At 46.4% G+C, this 12401-nt stretch overlaps 1 protein-coding gene across 1 annotated transcript in view; it reads right to left on the reverse strand.

Moving 5' to 3' along the window:
* Nucleotides 1-11788, reverse strand: part of coro2aa (coronin 2Aa) — a 174176-nt gene extending 162388 nt beyond the window's left edge. The window contains exon 1 of the mRNA XM_028805871.2: nucleotides 11482-11788. Within this exon, the coding sequence (XP_028661704.1) occupies nucleotides 11482-11496 (15 nt within the window). The 5' untranslated portion in view covers nucleotides 11497-11788. The remainder of the gene's footprint in view (nucleotides 1-11481) is intronic.
* Nucleotides 11789-12401: the final 613 nt, after the last annotated feature.

Raw genomic sequence — 12401 nt, forward strand, 5'->3', positions numbered from 1 at the left:
TTCACCTTTGATGGACTGGCACACTTGATGGGATAGGCTCCAGCCCCCCAAGCCCGTGACCCTGCTCAGATAGGAGGGCTTAGAAGAAGATAGTAAAGTACTTTGGTCATTTTTTGTGTATACTGAGTTATGTAGATTTTCAGGGGGTGGAGCCATTGCGACGTTCTGCTAAGGCACCGCCCACTGCTTATACACCCCAGGCAGAGGGTCCGGTCCTCCAGATCGACATGGCGACTTGTATGTGAGATCTTTGTTACTGTGAGGACTTGTGTGGATTTTCTGTTTCATTTTTAATTCTTTTCTCTTTTTTTGTGGATTTTGATATTGGACTGTGTGTCTGATTGGTTAACTTTTGGTGTTCACCAAGTTTTGTTCATTTTTTTGTATTCTTAAGAATTATTAAAATCACATTGTGACTCATTGGTACGAGAAAAACTCCCCTTATGATAAACCATTCAGCTCTTCTTGATGTCTCATTATGCAAGATGTTGAGGTTTTTGGGGCTGGGCGAGGGTCCCTCCCAACACCCCACCCCTATTTTAGGCCTTCTAGACCCAAACAAATCCTCATTTTTGGGTCATTTTTGGGCTATATTGTGTGCAGGAAATTACCCCCTTATGATAAAGAGTAAACCAAAAGAAATGATCAATAATAAGAATAATATCCATCCATCCATTTTCCAACCTGCTGAATCCAAACACAGGGTCACGGGGGGCTGCTGGAGCCAATCCCAGCCAACACAGGGCACAAGGCAGGAACCAATCCTGGGCAGAGTGCCAACCCACCGCAGTAAGAATAATATGTTTCATTTATATAGTGCCTTTCCCATGCTCACAAGGACCTGAAGTGGTGCAGGCCACATCAACAGATCCCCTAATGGGATATGAGGTTACTCCATTCATCCATTTTCCAACCCGCTGAATCCGAACACAGGGTCATGGGGGTCTGCTGGAGCCAATCCCAGCCAACACAGGGCACAAGGCAGGAACCAATCCCGGGCAGGGTGCCAACCCACTGCAGATGAGGTTACTCCTTTTCACAAAACTTTGAAAAACTGGGGATTGGTAATATCGTTTTGTGGAGTGTCATTTTATGCGACTTTGAGGTTGCTGATCATGAATATGACCATAGTTTTAATATTCTTTATTGGTGGTCCTAGCCCACTAAGAGCCAATCCCCGAAAGTTGAAAATGTCAGATTTCAAACATAAGCATGTGGGGTATCATTTCAGATGATTTCAAGGTCAGGGATTACACATTTGATGTTATTTTTGATGTCTGATCCTTTACTAGCCCTCTAGGGACCACCGTCAGAGGGTGAAAAGTGACAAATTTCTATTACAATCGAGAACTTTATTTCAATTGAAGCACACATTTCAATATTTCAGATCTCTGTCGCAACTCTTCTTGTTTATCATGTACTTCTACCTCATGAAGCAAGTCCTTACATTGTCATACATTTTTGGTAATAAATATTTAAAGTACCAGAGTTTGTACAGTTTCTCTCCCTCTTTATTAATGTTGATGTTTTCCATTAAGGACAGTTTTCCCATTTCTGTGCCTGTGTAGCCAAAAAGCCTACTTATAGTTGGGGAGGTGGGGGGTCCCATTTTGAAATCTAGGAGACGGTGAAGACTGGGGCCAGATTTGGGTAGTGATGAGCCACTTGCGAACGATTCATTCTTTTTGAACGACTCTTTTTAGTGAATCATAGAAACCGATTTGTGCCACCAGGTGGTGCTGCTGGGGACTGCAGAGCTGTATTTTGTTGGGCTTCTGCCTCACCCGGAAGTGCTTCCGGACCATGCTTATTGGCCACTTAAAATACTCCCAGGTGCCCACTGCCTTCATTCAGCGTGCCAAAATCGGGAGGTGGAGGACAATGCTTGCCAGGAAGAGCAGAGGAGGCAGAGAAGTGACCAGGACAGAGATAGGGATGGGTTAGGACACCACACGACAAAGAATTGCTGTGTGCTTGGGCCTTGGATTTGTGCTGTGGGAAACACTTCCTGGGGAAGGGTTTAACACAATAAATTATACACTTGTGTCTGAGCCCTTGTGTCGCGTGTATTATATACAATATATACATGCAGGGTGGCACAGTGGTGCAGTGGGTAGCGCTGCTGCCTCGCAGTTAGGAGACCTGGGTTCGCTTTGCATGTTCTCCCCGTGTCTGCGTGGGTTTCCTCCCACAGTCCAAAGACATGCAGGTTAGGTGTATTGGCAATTCTAAATTGTCCCTAGTGTGTTCTTGGTGTGTGGATGTGTATGCGCCCTGCGGTGGGCTGGCGCCCTGCCCGGGGTTTGTTTCCTGCCTTGCGCTGGGACTGGCTCCAGCAGACCCCCATGATCCTGTAGTTAGGATATAGCAGGTTGGATAATGGATGGATAGATATATACATGCAAACATACATTGTAGTATATCAAAATAATGCATGAATTATTAAATTATATATTTGTGATGCAATCAGAGGGGGTCGCATTCCCCTCAGATTGGCACAGACAAAGAGAGGAAGGGGTTGGGAGAAAATGATTTTGTGGGGAAGTCACTGAATCTAACAGACGTGCCCATTGCAGGAGCGACATTTCATTGTGTCTTTTCTCCCTGTAATCATCCTTCTTTGTGTTTCTCTTCTATTACAGGTCAAAAAAAAACAACAACAAATAAACAAAATAAGCAGTAAAACAAAACTAGAAAAGACAAAGAAAGCAAAGTCGAGACGCAATGACTGAGCAGGGCTGAGAGTCACTTTAGAGACCCCCAGCAGACATGGCTGCGGGTGACACACTGAGCTGACAGAATGAACAGAGGCATAGCGAAAGTGAAGGTGTGGGCGGGGCCAGGTGCCAACTCAAACTGGGGGCGTGGCCAAAAAAAAAACTGAAAGTGAGGCTGTGGTCTGGAGCCATTTCATACTTGGGGGGCGTGGCCAGGAGAAACCTAAGAGAGAGAATGGGTGTGGCCTGGTGCGAAATAAAACTGAGGGTGTGGCCAGAAGAAAACTGAAAGTGAAGGTGTGGCTTGCCAAACGCTCAAGTGGGGGGCGTGGCCAAAGTGAGGACATGTCCAGGCTGGAGTGAAAGTGATAAGCTCAGGATGAGTAACACAGAAAACGTGTGGCCAGGTGCCAAGTCAAAGTGACAACGTGGCCAGAGTAACAGCGAATGTGTGTGACCAGAGGAACCTCAAAGTGAAGATGTGGGTGGAGGTAAAGTCAGGGAGGTGTGGGCAACATGGCCATAGACACATTAAAAGTGGGGGTGTCGACTGAGTGGGCTGTAAGCTGAAAATGATGGGCATGGTCAGTGGAAAACCCAAAGTGGCCGCGTGGCCAGAGTGCAGTGGGTTGTGAGAGTATTGAGACCCCTTCACTTTCTGCACACTTTATAGATTTTATTTTAAAAGGATAGATTTGCCCATGAATCTGAACATGGTAACCCGCAGTGACAAAGTGACAACATGTTTTTCAGAAAGGTCTGCAAATTAACTAAAAGTCACAAACTGAAATCTCTCCTCCCTTTGCTGTCTCACCCCACATTGTGCTCAGGTGCCCCCCTGTTTGCTGTCATTCTCCTGGAGATGTTTCTAGAACTTGATTGGCGTCCACCTGTGACAAACTGAATTGACTGGACGTCATTTAGAAAGGCAGACGTTGACCCGTGTGTAGAGGGTCCCACAATTCACACTGCATGTCACTAAGCCACGAAGTCCAAGGAACTCTCTGCAGACCACCGTGATCAAATTGTGGTTAGGCCCAGATCAGGGCGAGGGGATCAAAGCATTTCTAATGCTTTGAAGGTTCCTGTGTACTAAATGGCCTCAAGCGTTGACAAATGGAAGAAGGTTGGGACCACCAGGACTCTTCCTAGAGTTGTCCATCCAGCCAAACGTGCCTTGGTCACAGAGGTGACTAACAACCCAAAGGCCACTCTAACCAAGCTTCAAAAAGTAACCTGCTGAGATGGTAGAGCCTGTCAGTAGGACAACCACATCAGGGGCACTCCATTGATGAGGTGTTTACGGTAGGGCGGCCAGACAGAGACCACTCACGACAGACAACACGAGGACTGAGACTGTCTGGTCTGATGAGCCAACAATGAAACTCTTTGGGCAAACAAGCCCAATGTCTGGAGAAGACCAGGAACTGCTCATTACCTACCTAAGACCACCCCCATGGTGGTGATGGAGGACAGCAAGACCGGTCAGAATTGAAGGGAGGATGCAGAGGGGTCCTTGAAGACAACCTGCTCCAGTGTGACCACCACCTCAGACTGGGTCGACAGGTCACATGACAATGACATGAAACATACAAATACTGGAGGGGTTTTGGGACAAGTCTCAGAGTGTCCTTGAGTGGCCAGGAATTAAACCCCATAGAACAGGGGTCCCCAACTCCAGTCCCTCATACAGAGTCCCAGTTTGGATGCCCACAGGCCTGTATGGGCATTGCAACCCTGTGGGGGATCGCTGTCGGACGATAGGGGGGTGCTGCCAGGGTTAGGATCTCCTTGGCCTTCTCCTAACCCGGAAGTGCTTCCAACTGGCTACGTCACGTTGCTGGATCTACTCCCGGGTCCTCAATACAGGGGGCCTCAATGCCATGTCTAGAGGAGTTAGAGCTGGGAGGAAGGTGGGCAGCACTCAACTGGGGGGGGGGGGATTAGTGTGGTGGGAAAAGAGAGAGTGTGAGAGCGATAGAGAGAAAGGAAGGAAACGACCGGTTTATTGTGTACAAGGAATTCTGGTAATAAACAACACTTTATTTGAACCTGGGACTGGGGCTCACTGGCGCCCCCTAGCCTTCTGCGTTGTATGATATGTTATGCTATGTTATATCATAGGTTATGTTATATTATGGTATACGTTATGTCATGTTAAATTATTTGTGTTATACGTTATATTATATATGTTATCTGCACTGTACAATGGCTGACCCTGCGCTCTGACCCCAAGGGGTATGCGAAAACTAACAAATTCCTAATGCAAGAAACTGTATAAGGCGAAATAAAGAAACCTACTATTGTATATATTATGTTATACTATGTTATGCTATGTCATATGCTGCATTATGTTGTGTTATATCTTATGTTAAAAATATTATGCTATTTTACTTATTATGTTGCGTTAGGTTACATATTATGGCTTGTGTAATACATTCTGCTATATTATATGTTATGTTATGTTGTGCCATGTTATGCTGTATTATATATTATGTTGTGTTATGTTACATATTATGGTTTGTGTAATATGATCCGTTATGCCATTTGTTGTTAAATTATAAGTTAAGGTGTATTAAGTTATATGTCATATGTTATGTTATATTACATTAGATTATATATTATGCTATGTTATATACAGTATTTTGTTATATTGTACGTCATGATGTTACATGTGTTATGTTACAGTATATGGTATGATGTTTTATCTTTTGCTAAATTACATATTATTGTCTGTGTTTATATCACGTTACTGTATTTTCTATATTAAATGTTGTTTCATATTATATTTTATGGAGTGTATCGTGTTATATGTTATCATATAAGCCCATTGCGGCACTTCTTGTGTGATTTTAGGCTATACAAAAATAAATTGTATTGTATTGTACACTATGGTGGGCTGGCACCCTGCCCAGGGTTTGTTTCCTGCCTGGCGCCCTGTGTTGGCTGGGATTGGCTCCGGCTGACCCCCGTGACCCTGTAGTTAGGATATAGCGGGTTAGAAAATGGATGGATGGATGTTATATATTGCATTATATTATGTTATAGTGTGTTGCTGTATATTATATTCCACATTCCTCTGGGTGATCCTCGTGGATCTTCTCACCGGACCCCTAACTTCCAGCACCAAACAAGTCCCCTCTCTTTCTGGCCACCTCTCACCCCTTCGCCAGTTCCGGAGGTCCTTGGCATATGTGACGTCCCACCTGCCCTTCCTGTGTCACCAACTGGTCCAGCAGAGCCTCCCTGAGTTGTTCTCGATGACCTGCCCACACCCAGGCCACTACCACAGTAATGCTACCTTCCTGACCCACCAATGCCTCCTAGTCCAATCCTGATACCCTCTTATTTTAGGCCTACAGCTTCCTTAACGTCTTGAGTTCGCCAGAGGGTTTTATGGTTGCCACGCCAGGCACCAACTACATTTTGGCCACTGTGTCCTGCAGCACTGCCCACCACATTCTAACTGCTTGAGCCAGCTTGCCAGCCAGTGGGGATCTTTCCATTGTTGGGCATCTCTCTTTAACCGAGTGCCCATAGCCTACAGCCTAGGATTGGGTGGCGCCACTACCAGGGGTCCAAGGACAGAGAACATGGACACCTGGCTTTCAATAACAATTCACCCACTGGGATTCACACACGGTCTCGATGGGACTACATGGTGAGCAGGTGGCACCCCATGGGAGACCTAGACCACCATATCTCATCATTCTGAATATGCAGAACAGTTTTAGGTTTGAGAGCACCCGTCTGGTGCCCGTCTGCTCTCAGGGTCTGGACTGGCTGATATTCTACAGACAAGTTGGGGCCTTCTAGCTCGAGATCAAGCCTCCCCATGACATCCAGCTCCTTCCCCTGTGCCACAAGTCACCCGGCTGACATGACAGCTGCCATCACTCTGTCCACCCTATGGGTGGTTTGCTGGGTTTACATGGCAGACATGGACTCCACTTCATTTCCTGTTCATCTGAGGGTGCAGGTGACTCTCCACAAAACTCCAAGTGCCAGGCAGGCAGCTGCCCAGCTGCTGTGTCTTTTTGTCTCGTCCAGTGCGTTTCCGCAAGTTTTATCACCCAAACCGAAGACACGTGAAGGTCAAGAGACGCTCAGGCAGGAGATGCAGGCAGACAAACAGATAATGAAATAGAAAAGATAAACGAGAGAGGAGGAAGAGAAACTCTGTGCTCAGTGGGGGGGCCCGACACCCACCTCACCACACAAAGGGCACAGGACTTGGCATTCAAATGAAGGAGTTCAGGGGACGTCTAACAGTGTGGACAAGGACAAGCGACCTTCTAGGGCTCATCCTTTCACACCTGGAGTCATTCAAATATGCCTGACTGGAAAAAGTGACGGTGTCACCCAGGGACTCCAAGTGACACACATGCCAGCGCCCCTGCTCCGACAAAGGATCTGTAGCGCCCCCTTCTGGAACTTCACTCCCTCCACCTTTACCTGTCATTGCCCTCAGCCCTGCATCATCCATGTCTGAATCGTCCTTGTCCTTCTCACTCTGTCACTCCTCGACCTCCATTGTTGGTGTCCTCCTTGGGGACTCTCTGGCAGTCCTCCTGTTGACTACTCGGAAACTGAGCGGCTGTTAGCATTTGTGACAGACTGACAGTATAAACCACTGTATGTATATATATATATATATATATATATATATATATATTCATGGCATTCGTAGTCTGAATCACAATCTGACTGTATGGGTGGTTACCTACCAGGTAACGCTTGTGGTTGGTCAGCAAGTCGGCTAACATCTGCCACGGTGCCCTCTTTCAGTTGCGAGAACCAGATCATGGCTGTCAAATGAACGAACCACACGCCATGGCGCAACGTTAGGGGCTTTGCCTCTAGTGCTGACGTCCGAGGTTCGATTCCCGAAAAGGGGGTGCAGTGAGTGTGTACGCCTGATGAGCCCAGAATTAGGGCGAAACACGTGTTGCGTACTCTTTGCATTATTTGACGGTAAAACTATTTTCAACCATATATAAGGGCTGCATTATGAAAGGCATTATATATATATAAACCCTACTTCACTAAAGCTTAAGGGGCAGTAGTCACTGTGAAAGGCGCTATATAAGTAAAACCAATCTGAGGAAGGCTCCGGAGGCAGTACTCATTGTCAAAGGCGCTATATAAATAAGCTGAATAAAGCTAGTAATGCAGAGCTCATTGTAATGGTGCTATATACATAAAGCCTATTTCAATAAAGCTCAAGGGGGCAGTACTCAATGTGAAAGGCGCTATATAAATAAAATCAATCTGAGGAGGGCTCTGGGGACAGTATATGTTGTCAATTATATAAATAAAGTTCTGACTAAATAAAGCTGATGGGGCAATGCACTATATAAATCCTATCTCATTAAATTAAACTCCTTGGGCTGTAGTCATTGTGAAAGGTGCTATATAAGTAAAAACAAAATGAGGAGGACTCATGAGACAGTGCTCATTGTTAAGGCACTACATACATAAATCCTACTTCAATAAAGCGCAGAGGGCATTATTAATTGTGAAAGGCACTATATAAATCTAATCTCATTTAACAAAACTCCTTGGACTATACTCATTGTGAAAGGCGCTATATAACCAAAACCAACCAGGAAGGATCCAGCAGCAGTAAGTATATAAATAAAGTTCTGAATGAATAAAGCTGTGATGCAGTGCTCATTGTAAAATCACTACATGTATACGTAAAGCCTTCTTCAGTAAAGCTCGAAGGGCAGTATTCATTGTGAAAGGTGCTATATAAGCAAAACCAACCTGAGGAAGGCTCCAGAGGCAGTACTCATTATTAAAAGGTGCTATATAAATAAAAATTCTGAGTAAATAAAGCTGGTGGGATAGTGCGCATTGTGAAAGGCGCTATATACATAAAGCCCACATCAATAAAGCTCAAGGGGCAGTAATCATTGTGAAAGGTGCTATATAAGCAAAACCTTCCTGGGGAGGGCTCTGGGGACAGTACATGTTGTCAACTATATAAATAAAGTTCTTGCTGAATAAAGCTGGTGGGGCAATGTGCATTATAAAAGGCACTATATAAATCCAATCTCGTTAAATAAAACTCCTTGGGCTATACTCATTGTCAAAGGTGCTAAATAATAATAATAAAGTCCTGATTGAATAAAGCTAGTGACGCAGCACACATGGTGAAAGGCTTTATATTAGTAAGGCTTGTGTCAATAAATCTCAAAGGGCAGTACTCATTGTGAAAGGCGCTATATAAATCCAATCTCATTAAGTATGACTCCTTGGGCTCTACTCATTGTGAAAGGTGATATATAAGCAACGCCAGCCTTAGAGGGGCTCTGGGGGCAGTACTCATTGTCAAAGGAGCTATATAAATAAAGTTCTGAGTAAATAAAGCTGGTGGGGTAGTGTGCATTGTGAAAGGCGCTATATAAATCCAGTCTCATTAAATACGACTACTTCGGCTGTACTCATTCTGAAAGGTGCTACATAAGCAAAACCAGCCTGGGGAGGGCACTGGGGGCAGTACATGTTGTCAAAAGTGCTATAAACATAAAGTTCTGTCTGAATAAAGCTGGTGGGGTAGTGTGCATCATGAAAGGTGTTATATAAATCTAATGTCATTATATACAACTCCTTGAGCTGAACTCATTGTGAACGGCGGTATTTAAGCAAAACCAGCAGGAGGAGGGCTCTGGAGACAGTACTCATTGTCAAAGGCGCTATACAAATACACCTGGTGGGGTAGCGCACATTGTGAAAGGCGCTACATACATAAAGCCTACTTTAATAAAGCTCAAGGGGCAGTACTCAATGTGAAGGGCGCTATATCTGTAAAGCCTGTTTGAATAAACTCATCTATTAAAAGAGAGCCTTGGGTGAGCGAACACTGCGGAAAGGCGCTATATAATGTCAGAAGGGTGAATCTCAGGAATGAGTCTCTGCGTGACCCTGAGTGAATTATTTCAGCTGTCGGCGTTTAAGGTGTAGAAAACTGATAGCAGATCAAGTATTAAAAGAGAGCATTGGGTGAGCAATCAGTGCGGAAAGGCGCTATATAATGTCAGAAGGACAAATCCCAATACCGACCGACTGACTGACTGCGTAAATCCTGAGCGAGGCATTTCACCTGTCGGTGCGCACGGTGTGGAAAAGTGGAAACAACTCCGCTTGGGGCGGCGTGCACGGTGGAAAGGCGCTATATAAAAAGCAGAGGTTGACTCTGTCCTACTAACAATTTGCGTGGACCAGAAATATGTTTTTATTCTACGTTTTGTTTTTTTACACATCAGTACTAATAAGGAAGCACATGGACAAATTCCGCGGAATTGCATTTACTATGGAAAGCAGCTGCCGAGAATCATAAAAATAAAACTCCACGTCCGACTTCCGTAGTGACGCTCCGCGAGTCATTTCAGATGTCAGCGGTCACCGTGGGGGACACACGGAGGATTTTGAATAAATCTGCAAACCTTTCTTGAAAAAACACACCCTCGCTTTGTCATTATGGGTTATTGGGGGCGGACTAGTGGGCAAAATGGCAAATGCATCAATTTAAAATGAGATCGACAACACAGTAAAGTGGGCAGAAAGTGAAGGGCTCTGAAGACGCACACCACGGCACACACACACACACCGGAGACCTCAGCGCATTCCCTGGACAAATTATTAGAAATGACGTCATGTATCCCGAAGGGGGCAATTTAGCATTTTACAGAAGGTCGGTAAATAAATAAATTAAATAAATAATAACACCTGCCTGGTGAGTATTCAGTATATTCAGCGCCGACACGTCATGTTTGCCTATGCTGCCCCAGGATCAGACGGCAGTTTAAAGTACAACTTAGGAGCTCTGGACTTTGGGGCCGGGGGTCGCCATTAGAGGTGATGACATTTTGAAACACACCTACACTGGATGGGGGGCACATTCATCAGCAGGCAAGAGCACTCAATCCTGGCCAGGCTTTCAGTCAGTATATCGTTATACGTTTCGGGTGCTGAGTTTAAATCCCCACAAGAGAGCACCAGGAGAACACAAACACTTTGCACAGCCAGACCCGAGGAGCTGACGCTTTACAGGCCAGTTAACAACATCGACAATCCGACGATTTTCCAAACACGTCCAGTCAGCCATCACATGATGACAGCCCGCCCTGGACGAGACGCCGCTCCATTGCAAAGCCCCCAGTAGTAACTCTAGTAGTAAAGTAACGCCGACGGAGCCCCGCTGCAGTCCGCTCACGGTGTCACTCTCTCACAGATCGGTGACACGCACACCTGCGACACCTGAGAAGTCGCCTTGCGCCACCGCCGCCCGCGGGCGCTCACAGGTGCGATAAGACAGTCCGCCGGCCCGTCACGGAGACAACAGACAAGAGGGGGGCTTCGGTAGATGAGCTCGCGCTAAAGGTGCCACCCGCAAGTCGGAGACCAAACAGCAAGAAAAATAAAGTAAGTTGGTGACCGTGCTCAGTATTAAAATAAAACGCCTAAAAAACTCCATGCAAGAAATCGCGTGCGGCCGAACAGGAACTGAACTTGGCACACGGGGAACACACTGCAGTTTTTGTTTTTTTATCAAAAAGTAAAACAGAAACAAGAGCAGCAAAAGGTGATGGTGAAGTGTTTTTTCTTTTAGATTTATTTCCTTAAATGTCCCTTTTCTGGTCACTTCGAGGCGACTAAGCAGCACACTTGCTAATAGGCGCCCCTTTTGCAGTCACCGGGGGCGCGATGTCCCTAAGGAGTCGGAGCGGGCTGAAGCACATGCTCGGCGCCTGCCTACCTTTGTGATGGTCATGCAGAGGATGTCCGAGGCAGATTCGCCGATTCCTGCTGTCCACCAGTGCTGCAGTGCAGGCAGCCGTCTCCGAGCGAGGGGCGGACGGGGAGGAGGGGGGTGCGCAGGAGGAGGTGGCTGCGCTGCGTCTTACTTTGTTGGGCGGGCGGGCGGACGAGTGGCGTAAGCATTCGTTCATTCATAAATCATGCCGCCGGCTCGTCTCTCTAGAAGATCAGCTCCTTCCTGACAATGAAGCGCCTTTGTAGTTGAACACGCCGCAGTGACAATATGCGCGCGAGCAGCAGCGGGAGCGCCAGCAGAGGGCGCTGCAGGGTGGCGCTGTGCGGGGCGGAGAACGAGCCCTGAGGGGCGTGGCTCAGTCGAGTCCTATAATGCTGAATACAAAGGGCGTGTTTGCTTTGTCTGGACCCCCTTTGGGGGGTCGGGGAGTTTGAGGCGGGTTGGCTTGGCTTTACCAAAGGGATGCGCTCGTAACGCGATCTGGGTCAGGGAGGCTGTCTGCGTCGAGCCCGGCAGCGGCGCGTCCTCCAGGAGAGACGCAACGTGAGGCGGCCAGTGAGCCGAGGGGAATCACCGCAATCCCCCGGGTGAGACGACACAGTCACGTCTCCAAGGAAGCGCGGGCTGTTTGTCTCAGTTGAGAATGAAGAAAGAGCATCCGTGCGCACCGCAGCCGAGACAAAGCGACATTCGGAGATTCAGCACATCACCAAATCACTGGCTTTACATTTGGGGTTCTGCTGAAATTCGGGTCTTGATGTCATCATAACATTTTCAAATCTCTCAAAATAGCCTTCTGCACATCTCTTTACATGTCACATTGAACTCGTAGGTACAAATTTTAAAATATCTGACATTCTTCTTGAGACAAAATGATAACACATTTTATTTATAAAGCACCT

The sequence above is a fragment of the Erpetoichthys calabaricus genome, chromosome 7 (genome assembly GCF_900747795.2).
Source record: "Erpetoichthys calabaricus chromosome 7, fErpCal1.3, whole genome shotgun sequence".
Lineage (NCBI taxonomy): Eukaryota > Metazoa > Chordata > Cladistia > Polypteriformes > Polypteridae > Erpetoichthys > Erpetoichthys calabaricus.